The following is a 25,205-nucleotide window of genomic DNA, read 5'->3' on the forward strand; positions in this document are numbered from 1 at the left end:
CTGTTCCGCAATTTGCGGACCACAAGATACGGCACGTTCGTGTGAACAAGCCCTTATCTAGCTATAGGTGATATCTGGCATTCAAATCCTGCCTGTTATGATAATGAGATGACTGCTGAAAAGTGATCTGTACACTCAAAGAAGTGGTTCCTATTATTAGGCTTAGCTGCCAGTGTAAAAAAAAAACCAGAATTTAGATTTGCTTTCTAAATACAGATATTCACATGAAAATTTTAAAATAACATCACCAAAAAATTCTTTAAACATAGACTTGATTTAAAGGGAACCTGTTGTCAACTTTATGCTGACCTTACTGAGGGCAGTATAAAGTAGTGACAGAAATGCTGATAAGTGGTTGATAAAAATAAGTGGTTGCAGAGAACCAGCATCATAATTATTGCAGCCCAGGCCTTGAAAAGAGTCAAATCTACCTGAGAAGAGTCCTGGTTATCCATAATCTCCTGCTCTCTCGCCCATCTGCTGATGATTGCAGTTCTCTCCTAGAGAGAAAGGGAGAAAACTAGGTAGAAGCCTGTCAGTCATCAGCAGATGGGCAGGAGAGCAGGAATTCATGACTAACCATGACTCTTCTCAGGTGGCTGTGACTCTTTTCCAGGCCCAGTCTGCAATGATTGTGATGTTTGTTCTCGGCAACCACTTACTTTTAACTTATAAATGACGGACCTCTGAAATCAACTCACTTTTCTCTACTTTATACTGCCGTTAGTATGGGCAGCATAACGGTGATGACAAGTTCCTTTTAAACAGTAGGTCATTTTCTGATAACACATTCTCTTTAACTCCATAGAGATGCTAGGGAAAACAAAGTACCTTTGAGTTCCAAGTTCTCGTTTGTGAATACCCTGGCAAACATGTCATAGCTAAGTATTTTGTGAGGTCTTAACAAATCTTAACACCTGCCTCTTGAGTCTATAGTAGAAAGTTAGAACTTGTTTGCTGTTTGAGTCTTTTTTATATAACACCTAAAATTGTCCATACTAGTTCATATAAAATAAAATCTGAATACTGTACTTGCAAATTCCATTACACTCTGCTCAGCAGGTTAAGTGCTGATATCATGTGCTTTAGATAAAAATTAAACAAAGTATAAAGAAATGGGTAACATCTTTATTTGTACACAGAAGTAAAATAAAGATTTCTATTGTATAGAACGTCAGTCAGTGTAAGGTATTCTAGTCCTACACCATATACTGTAGTATAGCCAAAGAAAGCTGAATGTGAATGTACAGTCATTTTGTCATACCTGGCTTAAAATAATGTTTTTACGTATCGCGACAATTATCCTTCAACAACCGTTACACTGTAACTTACTATGAATGCAGTCATAGCCTAGCAAGTTCTACCGTGGCACTGTGTAAAACTAATAGTAAGAAACATTTTTTATAAAACAACTGATGCAAAAATGCAAATCACAATATAGGTTGCTCCAAACTTTACAGAAAAATATATTTTACATTTCATTCTAAGACTTAAGTCTTTAAAGTGATATCATTATATCCAACTCATCACGAAGACAAGTATATTAGGAAAATAAATACATTTATGAAGATGCAAACTATGCAGAAAAGTTCTCGTAGTAGCGGTTCCTTGCCTGTAACATGATGTTTTCACCACATGCAGCATTGAATACTTATTCGGCTTCATTTCCATACTGTGAAATTCACGTTCCAAGTAGTCTAGTGGGAAAATGATTTTGTGAAGAAATGATCACAGGTATCTGAAGAACCAAGTTCCAGGTAGTTTTGATAGTGGTCTTGGTGGAATTGTTCACACTGATGAAGTGCAGACCAGTCCCCTCCATCTCCGTATCTCTCTGCCTCTGAAAGGATCCTGTTCAGAGCCATGATGTAACTGAGCGCCATCTGTAGAGTCTCATACTTGGAGAGCTTCTTGTCCTCTCCCCACTGTGGCACCACTTTCCTTAGGCTATCAAAGGCTGTATTCAGTCCTTCCATCCTTCTCCTCTCCCTGGCATTAGCAGCCATTCTTCTTTTTGTCAGTCCTTCCACTCTGGTTGGCATGCTCCTGAGTGGGCTTTTTAGGGCCCCCTTAAGTTGCACCTGGCAGTCAAGACAGGAATCTTCATCAGACTTTGAAGCAGACTTCATATCTACAGCCACTTCACAAGGAAACGTGTTTCAATGGAGTTCAAGATGAACGGCAAAGCTAGAAAAGCCTTAAAACATCATGAAGATCCTCAGATAGTTGTGTCCGATAATCCTTAGTTCACAGTCTAGTCTATAAATGTGAATTTTCTAGGTCCTCTTTACTTATAAGGCATCAGCCACTGCTTAGGAAACCCACAGTGGACCAAATACCTTCATTAATAATTTTAACATTCTGTCCAGCGTTTATATAGTCTATGTAGAGGGCTAAACAGATGGTGGCAGGTGGGCAGGCGTCCCTAAGCTCCCATACCAGCTCATTACCATCCTGGGAACTATATGCTAGGTTTCTGGGAAATATATCAAATCTGTAAGTATACAGCATGTATTTGCTGGAATGTTTATGTGATGCTACCCAAGCAGGACTTGGCCATCTGTACTGATCCTACTTGTACAACACAGTCTGTGAATATTCATTAATAGGTAATACTTTAGCACACCATTCTGTGCCAGCCCTCAGAAGCTATTGTTCTATACTACTGATTAGAGTGCATGGGTCATGTGACTCTTAGATTTACTATGAAATGGAAAAAAGTTAGAGACAATAATGTTATATTTTTTTTTGCAGTGTGTTTGTGTCAATATATAGTTTTATACACCCTGAATTTGTACATGGTAGTTGTGTGGCTTTCTGCCCTCAAAATATCACATAGAACATACATATTTAGAGTGAATAGTTATTAGGTCTTGTAATCATTTCAGTAATAATTGTGACATCAGGACTATTGTCACTGGCCAGAGTCCCAATCACTGGAGTTTAGTAAACAGATCATTAGCCCTCCGAGACGATGTAACATGTGAAATGAGGCTTCATAATCCCACCACAATAGATTCACTTTAGAAATAATTGACTCCAACAAGACAGATGTTCAATTGAGGTCATTAATCAGATGCTGGGGCCGTATACGCCACAAGTAGCATTCTAGATCATTTGCTGTTCTGTGTGCAAACACAATCAATAGAATTCGAAGAGCAATCTTGCTTTACATGCTAGCCTTAAATCTCAGACTTTTGTAGGTTTAGTAATATTTGTTTAAAATTATTATGGGCCAGAATTGCTTTATCTTCTAAAATTATTACCACATAATATTTCAAAATGGTCTGTTTCAGGTACTGAATTGAGGCTGGTGTCAGACATAGGGTTTTTTGTGCGTTTTTGCTGTTTTTGGTACCTGGCAGTTTTTCAGACAAAAAATGCAAGTTCTATATGTTACATGGAAGTTTATGGGAAATGTTAAATGCAGGGCAAAAAAGTATCTTGTACTAGGGCTTTTTTTACCCTTTGGGTCAATTGCATTTTTTTTTTCCTTCTTTTGCTGGAGTTTTTCTCACATAAACCTCAAATTTTTTTCTTTTTTTTTCTTTTTTTTGCTGCTTCAGAGAAAAAAATATACGGTATGTGCAATCTGCATTGTCATTTTCTTTAATCAATGCTTTTTCCCCCATACAGCTCTCCAGGAAAAAGTAACCTTCCAGGGGGCAGATACTTTCCTCTAAACAACGCAAAGCATGCAAAAATGGCATTAAAAAATCCCAGGTGCTCAAAATTACCATATGCACAAAAATGACTAAAACACTAATCAAGGGAAGCATTTTTGAGGCCCAAAGAAAAAAAAAACATCAGGACAAAACTGTGTGTGAAGTTTTTTGAAAAAAGTGAAAAAAAATTGATTTGCGGAGTATTAAAATAGTACAGTCTCATGTATCACCAGTATACAGACATTCAATTTGCAACAATAATTAACAATAGGGGAGCTTTATCAATCTCCTATGCCAGAAAAATGTTGTAAAAAAAAAAATCACAAACTGCGGGCTTGCAAGTTTTTCAAAAAGGGGGTAATGGTGCAGGGGTGTTGGCGAGGCCATCAACCCCAGCCGTAAATAATGACTGAGATCTACGCCAGCTGCAAGTTGGTGTACTCTTCAGTCTAGGCACACAGACTCAAGGAGAACAAGTTTATTTATGACAAGCATACGCCTCATCATAAAATAAGAGCATCATCTAGTGGTGCAGAGGGATATCAAGACCGGTGTGGAAAATGATTCATAAATAAATGTCTCAATAAATATACTACTAGGGATGTTTGACTTGTGGGTAAAATTTTAGGATGAACCTAAAATACTCTAACCTTTACAGGTGAACTTAATGTGACCTTCTCTAAACTTTTGAATGCACGTGTCCAACTGTTCAATGTTTCAGTATTTTAACGCACAACTTGCTGTTCTCTAACAAGGAGCTTAACGACAACATTAACAACAGATGTTTGATCCATTATTCGCCCAATAAATTTCCTGGTTCAATTAGAATTAGTATTTCAACAGTCCTCCTCATCATGCATTTCACATTTTGACACCATGAGACCAAGATGACACCTAACAATTGATCCACAGTACCTTGCCTTTGCGAGGCTTCAATCAGGATGTTCTCAGATGGAAGTGGCCACTGAGCTTAGAATGTCACAGAGTGTCATCAGCAGGTTGTAACAGAGATACAAAGAAACTGAAAGAGTTACAGAAAGACATAGAAGTGGACGTCCTTTGGCCACATCCCACACTGATGACTGCTTCATTGTGAACAATGACCTGCGGAACCGGATGATGAATGACACACAACTCGCAGGCACATTTAAGGGAGGTGAGAGGCACCCAAGTGTCACGTCAGACCATTCGAAACTGTTTACATCAGTGTGGTGTGCTAGATGTTCTGCAAGGGTACCTGGCCACACCACCAGGCACAGGCGTCATCGTCTTGCATGGGCCAGGGAGCATCTATGCTGAACGAGGGAGCAGTGTGCCTCAGTGCTGTTCACTGATGGAAGTCGATTCAAACTGAGCAGAAATGATGGCCGCCAATGATTTTGGAGACGTCAAAAAGAGCGCAATTCATCAGCCACTGTTGTCACCAGATGAGCCTTTGGTGGTTGTGGTGTTACAGTGTGGGCAGGTGTGTCTAGTCAATACAGAACTGCCCTACACTTTGTGTATGGTACATTGACAAGCCCATACTACTGACAACACCATGAGATGTCGTTGTCAAGCTGTAATTGATGCTCAAGGCCACATGACACGTTATTGAGACACTGACATTTTGTGGGGGTATACCCACCACTGTTGTTTGTTTTTGTTTCAATAAATTGAGATTAGGATGCTTCTACTTAAATGCCCTACTTTCATGATATAATATCACTGCAGCGTGAACTTTTTAAATTTTTCATAAATTTCACCCAAAAGACAAATATCCCTAACTTTTTGTGATTAGTGGTGTATGTTTAAAGCTTTTTACTTTGTGCATGTACAATGGGGAATTATTTTTACAAAAACTCTGAGAATCACTTGAATCAGCTCTGTAAGAAATGTAACCATAATAGGGCTGCCATAAAGCTGGATGAGGCCTTTAAAATGGCAGACCTGGTTCTGTGCAGGAATTGTTGTGCTTTTATTTCAGGTTCCACTCTTCAGAGGTTTGGATGCTGTCTGATTTGTAGACAGCTCTCCATAATGCAGCAGGAAATCGCATTTTTGAAATCTGACATTTGTAAATTAACCGTTAAACAAACTCAGACTATGAATGTTGCAATGCCACTGCCACAGAGGCCCCCTAGAAATGGAAGATGGGTTACTGCTAGACTGAGTCTAGGTTCTGGTAGACTGAGAGTTGTTGATAGAAGACATGTCCCACAGTCTGTGGCTCTCTATAATTCATTTGCAGCACTTTCAGAGTGCAAGAGCAACATGGAGGATGGCTCAAGCATAGTGGGTGAGAAACAATCATCTCCCATGCCTAAAGTATGCAAGACTGCAGCCAAAGACAAAAAGAGGAAGGTGAGGACTGATAGTAAGCAGCTGTTGGTGGGCGATTCCATCATAAGAGGTTTGAAGTTTGAGGAAAATGGTGTTGTGAGATGTCTCCCTGGTGCTACCGCTAGCAGGGATAGACAACGGATCCTTAATATTGTTAGCCAAGCAAAGCAGGAAAGAGAGGTGGATGTTATTGTCCATCTTGGGACAAATGATCTGGCTTGCAATGAGGTTTCAAAGGTGAAGGAAGCTTTTCACACACTTGGAAATGATATACGGGAGGTTGCATCAACTGTTTCATTCTCTGCAGTTTTGCCTGTGCATAACCTTCAGCATGACAGGAAGATGCGCATTAAGGAATTCAATGTATGGCTTGGTGAATGGTGTCTGAACCAGGGTTTGGCTTTGTGTCTCATGTTAGCTCTTGTTGGAATGGAAAAGAACTGTACAAGAAAGATGGTCTTTCTCTCAAGGGAACGAATGTCCTCAGTGAAAAGTTCCAAGTATTTGCTAAGGAGCATTTAAACTAGGAAAGGGGGACAAAAGAGTGATAATCCAGCAGTCCGACTGCCCCCCGGAACAATGCCAGAAGATGCCAGTAGCACAAAGGGTAAGAAATGACAAGCTCAGATTCTTGTCTACAAATGCTCGCAGTTTAGGGAATAAGATCAATGAACTTGAGGCTATAATGGCATCTGATAATATAGATTTAGTGGCTGTTACTGAGACGTGGTTCAATGGGAGTAATGATAGGGATATAACAATACCAGGGTTCTCTCTATACAGGAAAGACAGAGAAGGCAAGAAGGGGGGAGGGGTGGCCCTGTATGTGAAAGATAGCATGAAATCTAATTTGATACAAGTTAGCGAGACCAATTTAGAGTCAGTTTGGGTTACCTTGCAGCTTGATAATCATAAGGTAACTCATGTAGGTGTTCTATATAGACCACCTAGCCAAGTCAAAGAATTAGATGATTTACTAGTTGAGGAAATAGCTAAAATGACATTAAAGGGGGAAGTTATCATTATGGGAGACTTCAATCTTCCTGTTGTAAACTGGAAAACCAAAATAGCTAGTTCTGCCAGGAGTACAGATATTCTAAATTCCCTACTGGGATTATCTCTACAGCAAGTAGTTGAGGAGCCAACCCGGAAGGAGGCCATTTTAGATTTAGTATTCACAAATGGGAATTTGGTATCTGATATTACTGTAGGGGAAAGCTTGGGATCTAGTGATCACCAGTCAGTGTGGTTTACTATAAGTACAGTGACTGATTCACACCACACAAAAACAAAAGTTTTAGATTTTAGAAGAACTGACTTTTCTAAAATTAGATTAGTGGTATACGAGTCCCTATCAGATTGGAACAGTTTCAATGGAGTCCAGGAGAAATGGGACTACTTAAAAGTGGCACTATTGAAGGCAACAGAAAATTGTATTAGGCTTGTCAGTAAAAGCAAAAAAAGGAAGAGATCACTGTGGTACTCAGCAGAAGTGGCCAAAATCATAAAAAAAAAAAAAAATAGCATTTAGTAATTATAAAAATAAAATAAAACGAGGATGACAGGCAAATTTATAAGATTAGGCAGAGAGAGGCCAAACAAGTTATAAGAGCTTCTAAAGCACAGGCAGAAGAGAAATTAGCTCAGTCAGTGAAAAAAGGCGATAAGACATTCTTCAGATACATAAATGAAAAAAGGAAACTAAAACAAGGAATTACCAAATTAAAAACAAAAGAAGGAAGGTATATGGAAGAAGATAAAGAACTAGCTGCCTGCCTCAATGAATACTTCTGTTCAGTTTATACAAAGGAAAATGAAGGAAAAGGACTTCAGTTAGGAAAGAAGACTAATGAATCTTTTAAAGCAAGTGTCTTTACAGAGGAAGAGGTTCTAAGTCAGCTGTCTAAAATTAATACAAATATGTCACAGGGATGTGATAGGATACACCCAAAGCTATTAAAAGAGCTCAGCAGCGAACTAGCAAAACCATTAACAGATTTATTTAACCAATCACTGGCAACAGGAGTCGTCCCAGAAGATTGGAAATTGGCAAATGTTGTGCCCATTTACAAGAAAGGTAGTAGGGAGGAATCGGGCAACTATAGGCCAGTAAGCCTGACATAAATAGTGGGGAAATTAATGGAAACGCTACTTAAAGAGGACCTTTCACTAGAATAAAAAATGTAAACTAACCATACAGACATGGAGAGCAGTGCCCATGGATCTCCCTGCACTTACTATTATCCCTGGGCGCTGCTCCGTTCTCCCGGTATAGGCTCCGGTATCTTCATATGTTCGGCTCAACTGGGTGGAGCCTGCCGACGTCTCCTTCTCCCAGGCTGTAGCGCTGGCCAATCGTAGCGCTCAGCTCATAGCCTGAGAGAGAAAAAACACCTCTCAGGCTATGAGCTGAGCGATGCGATTGGCCAGGGCTACAGCCTGGGAGAAGGAGACGCCGGCAGGCTCCACCCAGTTGAGCCGATCATATGAAGCTACCGGAGCCTATACCGGGAGAAGGGAGCGTCACCCAGGGATAATAGTAAGTGCAGGGAGATCCCTGGGCGCCGCTCTCCATGTCTGTATGCTTAGTTTAGATTTTTTATTCTAGTGAAAGGTCCTCTTTAAGGAGAGGATTGTGGAACATCTAAAATCCCATGGATTGAAAGATAAAAAACAGCATGGGTTTACTTCAGGGAGATCATGTCAAACTAATCTTATAGATTTTTTTGATTGGGTGACTAAAATAATAGATGGCGGAGGTGCAGTAGACATCGCTTATCTGGACCTTAGTAAGGCTTTTGATACTGTCCCACATAGAAGGCTTATCAATAAATTGCAGTCTTTGTGCATGGACTCCCATATTGTTGAATGGATTAGGCAGTGGCTGAGGGACAGAAAACAGAGAGTTGTAGTCAATGGAGTATATTCAGACCATGGTCTTGTTACCAGTGGGGCACCTCAGGGATCTGTTCTGGGACCAATATTGTTTAATATCTTTATCAGCGAAATAGCAGAAGGCCTCGATGGTAAGGTGTGTCTTTTTGCTGATGACACAAAGATTTGTAACAGGGTTGATGTTCCTGGAGGGATACACCAAATGGAAAAGGACTTAGGAAAACTAGAGGAATGGTCAAAAATCTGGCAACTCAAATTTAATGTTGATAAGTGCAAGATAATGCACCTGGGGCGTAAAAACCCAAGAGCAGAATATAAAATCAGTGATACAGTCCTAACCTCAATATCTGAGGAAAGGGATTTAGGGGTCATTATTTCAGAAGACTTAAAGGTAGTCAGACAATGTCATAGAGCAGCAGGAAATGCTAGCAGAATGCTTGGGTGTATAGGGAGAGGCATTACCAGTAGAAAGAGGGAGGTGCTCATGCCGCTCTACAGAGCACTAGTGAGACCTCATTTGGAGTATTGTGCGCAGTACTGGAGACCATATCTCCAGAAGGATATTGATACTTTGGAGAGAGTTCGGAGAAGAGCTACTAAACTAGTACATGGATTGCAGGACAAAACTTACCAGGAAAGATTAAAGGACCTTAACATGTATAGCTTGGGAGAAAGACGATACAGAGGAGATATGATAGAAACTTTTAAATACATAAAGGGAATCAACAAGGTAAAAGAGGAGAGAATATTTAACAGAAGAAAAACTGCTACAAGAGGACATCGTTTTAAATTAGAGGGGCAAAGGTTTAAAAGTAATATCAGGAAGTATTACTTTACTGAGAGAGTAGTGGATGCATGGAATAGCCTTCCTGCAGAAATGGTAGCTGAAAATACAGTGAAGGAGTTTAAGCATGCATGGGATAGGCATAAGGCCATCCTTCATATAAGATAGGGCCAAGGGCTATTCATAGTATTCAGTATATTGGGCAGACTAGACGGGCCAAATGGTTCTTATCTGCCGACACATTCTATGTTTCTATGTTATGTAAATATCTCTATATGCCTTCAATTTCATATGGAGGCATACAAAAAAAAAAAGTATGAATTTTGGACTAAGCGTGTACGAAAGTATTTTCTCATGGAAGAATTGCTTCTAGGAGAGAATATCTCCATAAATACTGAGTTCAACTGAGCTAATGCATGCACTGATGGTGTGCAGCTCTGTACTAAGGAGCCATATGGCCTCCATTTACAGCCAGTTGTGGTGTTCTGCCATACTGGTTTATACTTTCAAAATGATGACATTATGATCAGTGGACCCATGGGACTGTGTGTTCTATGCTCTGTACTAGAGAGCTATAGACACTTTGGAGCAGATTTATCATAGCTCAGTCGCATACGCCTGGCTACGATAACCAGGCACACTGCCGGATGCTGAGTCTGATTTATGCTAAACAAATAAGTCCATGCAGTCCATGCTCCTGAACTGAAATCTAGAAAACTAGATTTAAGGTTTTTTTTTCTTAGAAGTTGATAAATGTGGTGGGGCTGCCTAAGCCACTCCCTTTCTGCCCTTGTCATGCAACTTTATTGGGAAAGTGACGATGATGGCTTGCACAAGTGCTGTTGAAGAAGTCTTAAAGAACTTTTTCACACCACAAAGGTGGCATATTCAAATGTGGCTCTATATTTTGCTGCAGCATGGCCACTCCGTATGCCACTGTATTGCACAGGTGTTCTATACAGCCTCTTTGGATTCTATGGTTTTATGTATCAGAGTAGACAAAAAACATCTGGTCCTTAGAAGGTCTTAAAATTAGGTAAATGCAATAAAACATGACAAATTACACCCTGTCATTATTTATTTAACAAAACCTAGGTCAAAATGCAGAAGTTGTATGTGAAAAAGTAAGTACAGCCTTACTGCTCCCCTAGGATTTAGGAGGGTGACTAACAGCCAGGTTCTGCTAATCAAATGCACTTGCAAGTGTGGCCACTTTTATAAAAGCAGAAGCATGGAGCATTCTGGTGTGTGTTAACACAATACCAAGGAGCAAAAACATCGGCAATGATCTTAGAGAAGAAATGGTTGCTGTCTATCAATCTTGGAAGGGATATAAGGCCATTTCCAAACATTTTGAAGTCCATCATTCGACAATGAGAAAGACTATTCACAAGTGGAATACATTCAAGAAAGTTGACAATCTGGACTTCCAAGCAAATTCACCCCAAGGTCAGACCTCAGCAACGCTCAAACTGCAAAAAACCCAAGAGCTACATTTAAGGCCTCAGCATGTTAAATAGGGATGAGAGGACCCGTGGATGTTTGGGTCCGCCGGGTTCGGCCGAAATTCAGGTCAAAGTTAGGGTTCGGGACCCGAACTCGAACCTGAACCCCATTGAAGTCAATAGGGATGTGAAATTTGGTGCACTAAAATGGCTGTAAAATAGTCGTAGTAAGGGCTAGAGGGCTGCAAAAGGAAGCAAAATGGGTGTAAGAGCAGGACAATTGCCACGCAAACAAATGTGGATAGGGAAATGACTTAAAATAACATAGAATAGAAAAAAATAAAAAATTATAATCTTGAACTAGGAGGTGGAGGTCAAAGTGGAGTAGGAGGTTGATGAGGTGGTGGATGTGGCAGTGTAGGTGGAAGCGTCGGTGGAGGAGGAGGAGGTAGCCAACACAGTTTTTATTGTCTTTTTTCCCCTTTATTATTATTATTTATTTATTTTTTATAAATTTGGGAAGACTCCAAAACATTGGGAAATAGAAAAGAGAATGCAAAGAGAAAGTGCTCTGGAGTATAACAATGGCTGGGTGCGGCCGGTATACTTTTCTGCTCAGCACAAGGTACTGTACGGACAAGTCCTGTGGGATCCATGCCTGGTTCATTTTAATGTAAGGTGAGCTTGTCCACATTGGCTGTGGACAGGCGACTTGCCTTGTCTGTGATCACCCCCCCCTGCCGTGCTAAACACACGTTCGGACAATACACTGGCCGCAGGGCAGGCCAGCACCTCCAAGGCGTAAAGGGCAAGCTCAGGCCATGTGCCCAATTTGGAGACCCAGAAGTTGAATGGGGCAGACCCATCAGTCAGTACGTGTAGGCATGTGCACACATACTGCTCCACCATGTTGGTGAAATGTTGCCTCCTGCTACGATGTTCCATATCAGCTAGTGGTGCTGGTTGTTGTGGCGTGTTGACAAAGCTTTTCCACATTTCGGACATGCTAACCCTCCCTTCTGAGGTGCTGGCGGTGCCCAAGCTGCATTGGCGACTTCTTCCTCCTCCTCCTCCTCTGCCTTCGCCTTGTGCTTCCACTGAGCCAGGTGTGAATGCCATCAGCAGCGCATCTACCAGTGTGCGCTTGTACTCGTGCATCTTCCGATTATGCTCTAGTGACGGAAATAAGGACAGCACGTTATCCTTGTAGCAGGGATTCAGCAAGGTGGCCACCCAGTAATCAGCACTGGTTAGAATGTGGGCAACCTTGCGGTCGTTGCGCAGGCACTGCAGCATGTAGTTGCTAATGTGTGCCAGGCTGCCCAGAGGCAACGACAAGCTGTCCTCCGTGGGAGGTGTATTGTCTGTGTCCTCTGTATTCCCCCAGCCACGCTCCATTGATGACCATAAGCTGCTTTGGGTGCCACCCTGCTGTGAACACAGTTCCTATTCCTCCTCATCATCCTCCTCATCCTACAGTAGTGTTGGGTGCGAATATTCGAACAGCGAATATTAATCGTGAATATCGGCACTTCAAGAATTCGCAAATATTTAGAATATAGTGATATATATTCGTCATTTCGAATATTCTAGATTTTTTTTCCATCAGTAACCTCCCTTCTTGCTTGTGTACCAATGAGAAGGCTGCATTCTCTTTGTCTGAGCTTAGTAACATCCCTAGCAACCAATAGGAAAGTTGCCTAACCCTTACTATATAAGCACTTCCCCTACTTGACTAGGGCTTTGTCTGACCATTCCCCTTTGTTTTTGTGTCTGTCTGCTGCTCCCGTGGTTCCCGTCTCTCAGTGGCTGTGGACGTTTAACTTTTTGGTTACAGGTAATCAACTGTTCCTACATTAGTTCTACTATACAGGAGTATTTTACCCTGAATGTAGGCTCAGCCGCAAGCGGGGTGGTATGGGACGCCATGAAGGCTTGCTTAAGGGAGTACTTATTCAGGGGATTAGTAGAGCCAAACTTAAAAGCCAACAATTTGGAGAATTTTTGAAGGACCGTGTTGGAGTGACGGAGGCGAACTTTGTGGAGAAGGGCGATCAGTTGTCTTTATCTGTCTGGAAGGAGGCTCAGGATGCATATAACTCGCATGTTGTGGAACTTGCCCGCACAAAGCAATCCTTCCAGCGACAGAAGTATTATGATGAGGGGGAGAAGGTGGGCCACCTACTAGTGTCACATCTGTGACAGGTCCCAGAAGGTCTGAAAGATTATCTACACATTAGTGATCTGACAGCCTCTTTTGGTTTCACTTTGTCTGTGTGTTGCTGGTATCTCTACACCTCCTGTTCAGGTGTGGATCATGTGACCTTTACCTCGCCCTATTTAGTCTGATTTTTCCCATCACTCCTTGCTTGGGATAGCTTAATTTGGTCTTGGAAGAGCTGGAGTGTGGTTCGTGTTGATGTCCTGTTCATCCTTCATCCTCTGAAGTTAAGTGTTCCACTTGTCGTGTTTTGTATTCCCCCACCCCCCCCACCCCCCGGTTGTTTACTAGGCCTCAGTGAGACACTAGTTCCTTCACCAGGGAAGGAACAGGTGGTCTCTTCCCGGTCATTATCTTTAGGGCATCTGAGGGTTTTCTAGGTTCCCGTGTATGGGTATCTCTACCATCGAGAGGTGCCCATAAGGATAGGAGTTAGGGCCAGGAGCAGGGTTTTATAGGTGGTGACCCTTTTCCTTTCCTAGCGGTGAGGCCTAGTGTCTTTCTCCTTCCTTCTTGATTGTCTTTTGGTGTCCTCCCATACTACATCCATGACATTATCCCAAGCTCATACCGCCATTTTTGTTCTGATCTGTGCAGCTATGGATGCTATGTCTGCACTGGTTGAACAGATGCAGAATCTTACTTTGGATGTAGCAGACCTCAGCGCAACTGTCTTGCAGATTCAGAATCCACAGGCTGCTGGTTCCGGTGGTGGGTCCCAGGCCTGTCCTGAGCCGAAGGTGGCTCTCCCGGACAGGTTATACTTTAAGCTGCGTTCATACTCTTCTAGGGATGAGTGTCAACATGTGGGTATGATTATTTCATTGCTTAAAGAGGACGCCCAATCTTGGGCTTTTTCTCTGCGACCGGATAGATGAATTCTTCAGACCTTGGGTCTCATCTACGATGACCCGGATCGGATCTCTCAGGCCGAGACCAAGTTACGGAGTTTGCGGAGACCTATTGCTCTGAATTTAGGAGATGGGCTACGGATACTGAGTGGAACGATCCTGCTCTCCACAGCCAATTCTGTCAGGGTCTCTCTGAGAGACTGCAGGACGCGTTGGTCTTTCATGAAAATCCTGTGTCATTGGAGGCAGCTATGTCCCTTGCTGTACGTCTAGATAGATGCCTGAGGGAGAGATCTCACCTTCAGGACGTACTGTCCAATAAGGGTACTGCTTCCTTTGACACTTATGGTGGAGAGACACTGGTAGTTGCGCCTTGTTATGAGCCTATGCAGTTAGGAGGAGCTACTCCTGGCAAAAGCTTGGGTCATGTGAAAGGAGTCTGCTTTTATTGTGGCAAGAAGGGACATTTTGTGAATATTTGTCCGTACTTGCAGCATCAAGGTGTATACAAAAAGAAAAAACCTTTTAATCCTCAAATTACTATTGGTGGTGTCGATGGGGAGCAAGAAAACCTACATTTGTCTTTTACTGGTAGTACCCGTTTTATCCTGTTTGCCGAGGTGGTGCTAGAGTCCAAAACTGTGAAAATCAAAGCATTTATCGACAGTGGGGCAGGAGTTAACTTGATTGATGGAGAGTTTGTACGCATTAATGGGTTGACTACTAATGCATTAGAGAAAAGTATTTCTGTCTTTGCAATTGACTCAGCACCTCTCACCCAAAAATGCCTGTTGCAGGTAGTGAATGACATTCATTTAAGAGTGGGTGATTTGCATCAGGAATATATCTCCTGTTATGTATTGGAGGGCCTGCCTGCTCCGTTGGTGTTGGACTTACCATGGTTAAGCAAACATAACCCTAACATCGACTGGCAAGCGAGACAGATTCTCGATTGGAGTGATTTTTGCATGGACAACTGTCTTAATGCATCATTCTCTATGGTGACCACTAAAACTGTACCCTCGTTCATTTCAGAATTTTCTGATGCTTTCTCTGAGAGTGGTAATCAGGAGTTGCCTCCGCACCGGGAGTATGACTGTCCGGTCAATCTTATTCCCGTAGCTAAATTGCCCAAATCTCGGTTGTATAATCTTTCGGAACCCGAAAGAAAGGCCATGCGAGAGTATATTACCGAGAGTTTGGCAAAGGGACATATTAGACCATCTAAGTCCCCAGTGGCTGCTGGGTTTTTCTTTGTAAAAAAAAAAGATGGTACCCTGAGACCATGCCTGGACTTCCGTGAGCTCAATCGTATTACCGTCCGTGATCCTTACCCCCTTCCTTTGATTCCGGAGTTGTTTAGTCAGATTGTCGGTGTCAAGGTGTTCTCTAAATTGGATCTGAGGGGGGCATATAATCTGGTAAGGATCAAGGAGGGGGATGAGTGGAAGACCGCATTTAATACCCCTGAGGGTCATTTTGAAAACCTGGTCATGCTTTTTGGGTTAACCAATGCTCCTGCGGTTTTTCAACACTTTGTGAATGACATCTTTCATCATCTGGTGGGGAGGTTTGTCGTTGTATACCTTGATGACATACTAATTTATTCGCCTGATATGGAGACTCATCAGGATCATGTGAGACAGGTGTTACAGATCCTAAGAGAGAATAAGTTGTATGCTAAGATGGAAAAGTGTGTTTTTGCTGTACAGTGCAATTTCTGGGTTACCTGCTCTCATCCTCAGGTTTTCGTATGGATCCCGAGAAGGTCCGTGCTGTGTTGGACTGGGATCAACATGAAAATCTGAAAGCGCTTATGCGGTTTTTGGGGTTTACCAACTACTACCGTAAATGTATCTTGAACTATTCATTGGTGGTTAAACCTTTAACAGACATGACTAGGAAGGGTGCGGATATTTCTGCCTGGTCTGATGCGGCATTACAGGCCTTTTCTGCTGTGAAAGAATGTTTTGCTTCGGCCCCTATTCTGATGCAATCGGACGTGACTCAGCCATTTATTGTTGAGGTTGACGCGTCCGAGGTAGGGGTAGGAGCAATCTTGTCGCAAGGTCCTTCACCTAGTAAATGGCGCCCATGTGCATTTTTCTCTAAAAAACTCTCGACTGCTGAAAGGAATTATGATGTGGGGAATTGGGAATTGCTGGCCATTAAGTTGGCGTTCGAGGAATGGCGGCATTGGTTGGAAGGAGCAATTCACCCTATTACGGTAATTACGGATCACAAGAATCTGGCCTACCTGGAGTCGGTTAAGCGACTGAACCCAAGGCAGGCCAGATGGTCATTGTTTTTCACCAGATTTAACTTCATCGTCACTTACCTCCCTGCGGTTAAGAACGTCAAAGCGGATGCTTTGTCGCGTAGCTTTCCTGAGGGGGGGGGTTAGTCTAATGACCCTAGTACCATTTTATCTGAAGGGGTAGTCATATCCGCTCTTTATCCTGATCTTGAGGCCAGGGTGTTGGAAGCACAGGAGGATGCTCCGGACTCTTGTCCTCCGGGGAAGTTGTTTGTTCCCTCCAAATTACGTCACAAGGTGTTCGAGGAACATCACTGTACGGTGCTTGCTGGGCACCCTGGGAGCAGATCGACTGTCAATCTCATCTCGCAGATTTTGGTGGCCGGGGTTGCGTAAGTGTGTTGAGGACTATGTATCAGCCTGTGGTACCTGTGCATGTGCTAAGGTGACACATACTCGGCCTTCCGGATCTCTGCTTCCATTGCCCATCTCGTCTAGACCTTGGACCCATTTGTCCATGGATTTTATCACGGATTTACCAAATTCTTTGGGAAAAACTGTGATTCTGGTGGTTGTAGATCATTTTAGTAAAATGGCAAGCTTTATTGCATTACCTAGTCTACCCAATGCTAAAACTCTTGCAAAGGTGTTTGTCGACAACATCGTGAAACTACATGGCATTCCCTCTGATGTGGTGTCCGATAGAGGGACTCAGTTTGTTTTCAGATTCTGGAAAGCGTTCTCCCCTACTACATCCATGACAACTAGCCCTTGTGGCTAGGGCACAATCCACGTCGGCATATGTTACCGCTTTACAGGGGGTGGATGGGATGGAAATTGTGGATAGCCAGGCCATAGTGTCTGTATTTAGCTCCTTTTATGCTGATTTGTATCAGTCATGTTTAGGTTGTAATAGGGAAGATATATCATCATATCTACATGGGGTATCCTTGCCTAGGCTGTCAGATTCAGATAGAACATACCTTGATGGTCCATTACAGTTGATGGAAATTGAGGAGGCGGTGTCTTCCATGGAAAATAATAAATCACCTGGTACTAATGGGCTGCCGGTAGAAATTTATAAGAAGTTTGGGGATATCTTACTGCCCCAGTTGTTGAAGGTTTACCAGGAGGACTCGGAAACGGGGATGCTTCCGGCATCCATGCAGGAGGCTATTATAGTTGTTCTCCCTAAGCAAGGTAAAAATCCTTTCCTCGTGGATTCATACCGACCCATATCATTGTTACCCACAGGGCCGTCTTTAATATTGATTGGACCCCGGGCAAAAATTTACTTGGGCCCCCTGGATCCCGCCTTCCCACACCTTAGCATGCAATCACGCCCTCCACCACAACACACACACAAAAAATCCACATATCTGGTAGAGTCCAGTGAATGACTGTAAATACTTCTAGTTCTGAAGACTCCAGCGGCTCAGGATCAGTGCTCTGGGCAGCTGGGCTCAGGCTGGAAGTGGGCACCGCTCTGCAGGAAGGAGACCAGGGATCGGCTCACCCTAGTGTAAGGCTACTTTCACACTTGCGTTCGGAGCGGATCCGTCTGGTATCTGCACAGACGGATCCGCACCTATAATGCAAACGCTTAGATCCGTTCAGAACGGATCCGTTTGCATTACCATGAACAAAAAAATAAATAAAAAATTTACATTGAAAGTCAATGGGGGACGGAACCGTTTGAAAATTGAGCCATATAGTGTCAAATTCAAATGGATCCGTCCTCATTGACTTCCATTGTAAGTCTAGACGGATCCGTTTGCCTCCGCACAGCCAGGCGGACACCCGAACGCTGCAAGCAGCGTTCAGGTGTCCGCCTGCTGAGCGGAGGACAGACGGAGCCATACTGATGCATTCTGAGCGGATCCGCATCCACTCAGAATGCATTAGGGCTGGACGGATGCGTTCGGGGCCGCTTGTGAGAGCCTTCAAACGGAACTCACAAGCGGAGCCCCGAACGCTAGTGTGAAAGTAGCCTTACAGTGCACCCCAGCACCCCACAGTATGCAGTATAGCACCCTATAGTATACAGCACCAGACAGTATTCAGTTTAGCACCCCACACTATACAGTACCCCACAGTATATAGTAGAGCAGTATAGCAGCCCAAAGTATACAACACCTCACGGTATACAACACCTCACTGTATACAGCACCCCAAACTATACACAATACAGCCCCCCACACTATACAGTACAGCAGTATAGCAACCCCCCCCCCCCCCCACTATACAGGCCCCCCCACCACACAATATACAGTCCATTACACAATATATAGCCCACCACACAATATATAGCCCACCACACAATATATAGCCCCCCACACAGTATACAGCACCCCACTATACAGTAGTTTACAGTATATTAACATAACAGCCCCTGTCACCTTTTTCTGATGTAATCTTTACACAAAAAAGCTCCACAGTTAACTTCTGTAGGACCTGTGATGACCTCATAGCCATGTGACCAGTAATTGCTAGGTTACTGGTCACATGGTAATGATGTCATTAAGGTCCTAAAGCAAAACTCATTAAGGTCCTAGAATTAAGATCATTAGCACAGTACGATCATGATGCCTGTGTAGCCGACAGCCTGACACCCGGGGCAGTAGCTAGCAGGGCTCAAGAGGCAGCTGCCTTGGGCCCCCCAGGAGCAACTGGGCCCAGGGCAGCTGCCCCTTTTGCCCCTTGGTAAAGACGGCCCTGGTTACCCACAGACATAAAGATACTGGCTAAGGTGCTCGCTATGCGCCTCTCGAAAGTTGTCTCTTCATCAGTACATATGGATCAGTCTGGGTTCTTGCCGGATAGGTCCACGGTGATTAACATCAGATGCCTTTATCTAAATATGCAGATTCCGGTGGACAACCCAGGGGATAGAGTCTTCTGTTCCCTGGATTCCACTAAGGCATTCAATACTATTGAGTGGGAGTATTTATGGGAGGTGCTGGAGAGGTTTGGTTTGGGGTATAGTTTGATAGCATGGGTGCGGTTGTTATATGGTAGGCCTTCAGCGCGGGTACGGGTGAACAGATATCTATCAGAGGGATTGTGGCTCTACAGGGGAACCAGTCAGGGATGCCCTTTGTCTCCGTTACTGTTTGCCCTTGCCATCGAGCCATTGGCGGCTATTGTTAGGAGGCATGACGGGATTGTAGGGTTTAGCCGAGGCAGGTCACAGGAGAAAATTGCATTATAAGCGAATGGTGCCTTGCTGTTCTTGGCCGAGGCTAGGGAGTCCCTACCAGAGATTATGGATGTGATCTGTGTTTTTGGGCGCTACTCTGGTTTGGTTGTCAATTGGAGCAAATCATGCCTCCTTCCTATAGATAATGTGGATAACTCTGTGATCTATGCTCAGTCAGGACTGCAGGTGGTGAGTGAATTTAAGTATTTGGGGGTGGTGGTGTCTAGGAAACTCACGGAATATGAGAAGCAAAATTTATCCCCCCTCATAGGCAGATTCAAACAGAAAATGCATGTATGGTCTAAGCTGTCGCTGTCAGTGGTAGGACGGATTAATTTTATTAGGATGATCTGGATGCCACAGCTACTTTATCTACTATATAATTCCCTCATATGGTTGCCTCTCAGGTTTTTTCACTCAATTAATAAGCTGTTTAGGGAGCTCATATGGAAGGGGGGCTCAGCACGGTTGCGACTGGAGACACTGCAAAGATGTAAAACTGTAGGGGGGGTTGGCTCTTCCGAATCCATGGGTGTATTTCTTAGCCGCCCAACTTCAACATATGAGGGACTGGGAAAGGGAGGAGGGAGATACCCAAAGTAGGTTACCGAAAGGATTCTCAGTGGTACCAAACTTAAAGGAAGCGTTAGAGGCAGATAAGTTGAAAATGTCAGGTCTGGCGTTTCCTACATTGCGTCTCTTGCATAAGACATGGTGGAAAGTAAGGGGCCTACAGGGCATAAAGGGTATCACGCAGTATACCTCAATATGGGACACTCAATGGTTGCCGCATCTGGGCTCCCTACAGGGTATTTGGGGTTGTCGTCATAAGGGCAATATCAGAGTTCACCAACTCCTTGATCATAATGTTCTCAAAACTTATTAGCAACTTCAGGCGGAAACTGGTTTACTGTCCTCAGACTTTTATAGGTATTTACAGCTGCGCCATGCATTCCGGTATGTCGGGCACAGTATACCAAAATAAAATGATTGTCCTGGTAGACCGGAGGAATTCCTCGTCTGGAGTTATTTCCCTGCTCTGTCAGGCTATACTAGACCGATTTCTGCAAGACTACCCAGTGATTAGTAGGACAAAATGGGAAGTAGAGGTGAGGCCGTTAGAGAAAAAACTGTGGCAGGAGATATTGAATATACATACTGTACATGCTACATACAGACATAGTGCTGTGATGTCACAAGTTCACAACAATACTTAGTGCACCAATCACTAATAAGTAGTCAGACCTGTTAAAATGTGAAGTTGCAAGTACTGCGCCAAAATATTCGCATCATTAGTGCCGATTTCGCAATTGCGAATATATTGGTGCACTCTATCTGCATATAAAGCTATTGTAATGTTCTGCCATGCCAACCATTTTCAGTCTCTGGAAACTTCTAGCAGCTTGAAAAATGTAACTATAGTGACCCAAGCGCATTACGTGAATATTACATTGCCGATTTTTAACGATCAAGAAAATAATCTCGAATTCGCGAATATATATGATCAATATTCTACCAAATATTTGCAAAATATTGCAAATTTGAACATTGCCTCTGCCGCTCATCACTATCCTGCAGAACTGTGCCCTGGCTGGACAGTTGTGTACCTGGCCTCTGTTGGTGCAGGAACCCACCATCTGAGCCACTTGTGAATGACTGGCCTGATAACCGTGGAAATGATCCCTCTTCCTCCTGTGCCACATCCTCTTCCATCATTGCCCAAAGTGTTTTTTCAAAAAGACATTGAATTGGAATAGTAACGCTGAGGACTGCACCATCAGCACTGGTCATGCTACTCAAAACAGTGCAACATATCCCACATGGAGGCCCACTCGTTGGTGGTGAAGTGGTGCTGTTCCGCAGAGCGACTTACCCGTGTGCTGCTGCTAAAACTCCACTATGGCCTGCTGCTGCTCGCACAGTCTCCCCAGCATGTGCAAGGTGGAGTTACACCTTGTGGGTACGTCGCATATGAGGTGGTGAGTGGGAAGGCTGAAGTTACGCTGCAGCAGTGAGAACGCCAAAAGCTCTGACATATCGGGGTAATTTTTCAGGAACCTCTGCACCACTAAATTCAGTACATGCACCAGGCAAGGGATGTGCGTCAAACCAGCTAGCCCCAGAGCTGCTACGAGATTTTGCCTGTTATCACACACCATTATCGCGCACCACCAGGCCAGGCTTGAGGCTCAGCGGCACCAACCATTCATCAGTCCTTTGTTCCATGCCCGTCCACAGCTTCTGTGCGGTGTGGGTTTTTCTCCCCAAACAGATGAGTTTCAAAACAGCCTGCTGTCGTTTCCCCCTGGCTGTGCTGAAGTTGGTGGTGAAGGTGTTACGCTGACCGGATGAGGAGGTGGTAGAGAAGGAAGCGGAGGAGGAGGAGGAGGCAGCAACATGAGGCAACGAGAAATGTCCTGCAATTCTTGGTGGCGGTAGGACATGCGCCAAACTGCTATCCGCCTCAGGCCCAGCCGCCACTGCATTTACCCAGTGTGCATTTAGGGAGATATAAAGTCCCTGCCCGTGCTTACTGGTCCACGTATTGGTGGTTATGTGGACCTTGCCACAGATTGTGCATTGCACACCTGATTTTGTCTGCCACTTGGTTGTGCAGGGCAGGGATGGCTCGCCTGGAAAAGTAGTGGCGGCTGGGAACCACGAACTGGGGGACAGCCACTGCCATAAAGTTTTTAAAAGTCTCTGTCTTCACCAGACGGAATGATAGCAATTCAAAGGCCAGAAATTTTAAAATGCTAGCATTCAGGTCCAGGGATCGCGGGTGGGTAGGGGGGGTGTACATCCTCTTTCTCTCCAGTGTTTGAAACGCTTCCATGGGCCAGTGTGGACATGCTGAGGTGTTGCTGCCACATGCTCTGTTTGCGGGGTGGCAGGTGCCACTGTCACTCCAGGGGGGGGGGGGGGAGAGGCCGAGACTGCAGCAGAAGAGGGAGCAAGAGGAGCCTGAGATCTTTTGTGGTTTTTCAGGTGTGTACTCCACTGCAGCTTGTGTTTTTCACTTAGATGCCTGGTCATGCAGGTGGTGCTCAGGTTTAGAACATTTATGCCTCGCTTCAGGCTCTGATAGCACAGCGTGCAAACCACTCGCGTCTTGTCGTCAGCACATTGTCTGAAGAACTGCCACGCCAGGGAACTCCTTGGAGCTGGCTTTGGTGTGCTCAGTCCCTGGATGTGGTGGGCAGTAGCAGGCATACTGGCTAGGGGACGACCACTCTGCTTTTGCACCCTGCTCCCTCTTTTGCTGTGCGGCTGGCGCTGTGTGACCACCACCTCTTCCTCCAAACTGCACACGTCACTCGCATGACCTTGATTCCATGTGGGGTTTAGGACCTCATCATCCTCAACATCATCTTCCGCCCACTCTTCACCCTTGCCCTCCTTGCCGGTCTGCACATGGCAGAAAGCCGCAGCAGTTGGCACCTGTGTTTCATCATCAACAGAGACGTGCTGCGGTGGTCCTCCGATGTCCACATCCTGAAACATAAGTGGTTGGGCATCAGTGCACTCAATCACTTCTGCTTCTGGGGCAGGGCTAGGTGGATGGCCCACAGAAAGCACGCCAGCAGAGTCATCAAAAAGCATAAGAGACTGCTGCATGACTTGGGGCTTAGTGCACATATAAAGTGCACGTGTATCTCACACCAAAAATTGCTATAGGTCACCAACAGAGTTAACAGACAGATTTATTATTATATTTCCGTGTCAGGGGTGCAAAGCTTGGGTATTGCACCCACAAAAAATCATTATAGGTCATCCACAAAACAAATAGTCAGAATACTAACACTCTCCCTTGCTTCAGCTGCCTGCTTCCTGTCCCTGCACTACTCAGAGCTGATGGGCGGTACTACATGTGATCCAGCTTGCATAAAGGCTGGGTCACATAATGCACCGGCCAATCACAGCCATGCCATTACTAGGCAAAGTTCTGGTCCGGGTTTGAACTTTACAGTTCGGGGTCGCTCAACACTAATGTTAAATGTTCACGCTTATGACAATTAGAAAAAAGACTGAACACGTATGGGTTGTTTGGAAGGGTTGCCATAAGAAAGTCTCTTTTTTCTCAAAAGTGTATGGCAGCACAGTTGCATCTGAACAAACCACAAGACTTCTGGAACAAGGTTGTTGGACAGACAAGACCAAAGTGGAGATGTTTGGCCATAATGCCATGGAACCAACCACAGCATATCAGCACAAACATCACATACTAACTGTAGAGCATAGTGGTCAAGTGGACGAGTCATGATTTGGGCTTGTTTTGCAGCCATAGGAATCCCTTGCAGTCATTGAGTCAACCATGAACTCCTCTGTATAACAACATTTTCTAGAGTGAAGGAAACCAACAGCTAAAGCCTGTCCTTAACTGGGTCATGCAATGGGACAATGATTCCATCTACAACAGAATAGTGTTGCAATGGTCTAGTCAAAGTCCAGACCTCGACCCAGTTGAAACACTGTTGTGGGACCTTAAAGAGAGCTGTGCATAAACCGATGCCCTCAAACCTTAATTAAAGCAACGTTGTAAAACGAGTGGGACAAAATGCCTCCAGAGTGACTGATAAAGTCGTACAGAAAATGATTAGTTCATATTATTGCAGCTGAAGGTGGGTTTACAAGCTATTGATTCATGGAGTGTACTTAGTTTTTCACACATATTTTTTCACTTTGACTTCAGTTTTGTTTTTGTTTTTTTTTATGAATAATGACATGGTAGAATCTGTTGTGTATTCTTCATCTGAGGTTGTATTTATCCAATTTAAGACATTTTAAAGACCATGTGTTTTTTTAAATGTCCTGATACATAAAGTCATTGAATTCAAAGAGGGTGTACTTTTTTTCTTCTCATGGCTTTATATGCCTCTGTACATCCTTACTTCTGTATGTAGCTATACAGCACATTTCCTTTGAGTAGCTACAAGTTCTTGAATTGACCCTGCTGGTCTGACACCCAAACTCTAGAGTTTAGCAAACAAGTCATTAGCCCTCCGAGAAGATGTAACATGTGAAACGAAGCTTGATAATCCCACAACAATAGATGCACTTAAGAAATAATTGACTCTAAGAAGACAGATGTTCAATTGAGGTCATTAATCAGATGCTGACGCTCTCCATGCCAAAAGTAGCATTCTAGATCATTTGCTGTTCTTTGCGCAAATCCAGACTATTACTAACATCACAACACATTTTTGCTATTCACATTTGTGCTTGCTCATGTCATTAATAGTTAATGCCATTGATGCCCTTCGGTTGCAGACTTTTTGTCACATAGGAGTGATTTTTTGCAATGACTTTATTCAAAGTAACATATAATGCAGTAACTCATCTGAACTGCAGCCTGCATTAGTTTTTCTTACATCCTATGCATTAAACTCCATAGTTATGAAGGCCCTGCACCAGTTCTGATACTATGTCATTTTTAAAACTTGTTAGAAACGTGTTGAAGAACAATGACAGGTACAACCTTTTTATAGATATAAGTTCAACAGCAGGGGTGTAGCTACCATGGAAGCAGGGGAAGCTGCTGCTACGGGGCCCGAACTCAGAAAGA

General features: G+C 43.7%; 1 protein-coding gene across 1 annotated transcript; it reads right to left on the reverse strand.

Moving 5' to 3' along the window:
* Positions 1 to 1,697: 1,697 nt before the first annotated feature.
* ATOH7 (atonal bHLH transcription factor 7) lies at positions 1,698 to 2,129 on the reverse strand. The gene has a single exon (XM_044299675.1). It carries the CDS (start codon positions 2,127 to 2,129, stop codon positions 1,698 to 1,700), a length of 432 nt encoding a protein of 143 aa, XP_044155610.1.
* Between the last annotated feature and the right edge of the window lie 23,076 nt (positions 2,130 to 25,205).

Source organism: Bufo gargarizans, chromosome 6 (genome assembly GCF_014858855.1).
Source record: "Bufo gargarizans isolate SCDJY-AF-19 chromosome 6, ASM1485885v1, whole genome shotgun sequence".
Classification (NCBI taxonomy): domain Eukaryota; kingdom Metazoa; phylum Chordata; class Amphibia; order Anura; family Bufonidae; genus Bufo; species Bufo gargarizans.

Excerpts from the sequence above, each read along its gene's own strand:
- ATOH7 (XM_044299675.1), bottom strand. The coding sequence starts at position 2,129 with ATGAAGTCTGCTTCAAAGTCTGATGAAGATTCCTGTCTTGACTGCCAG.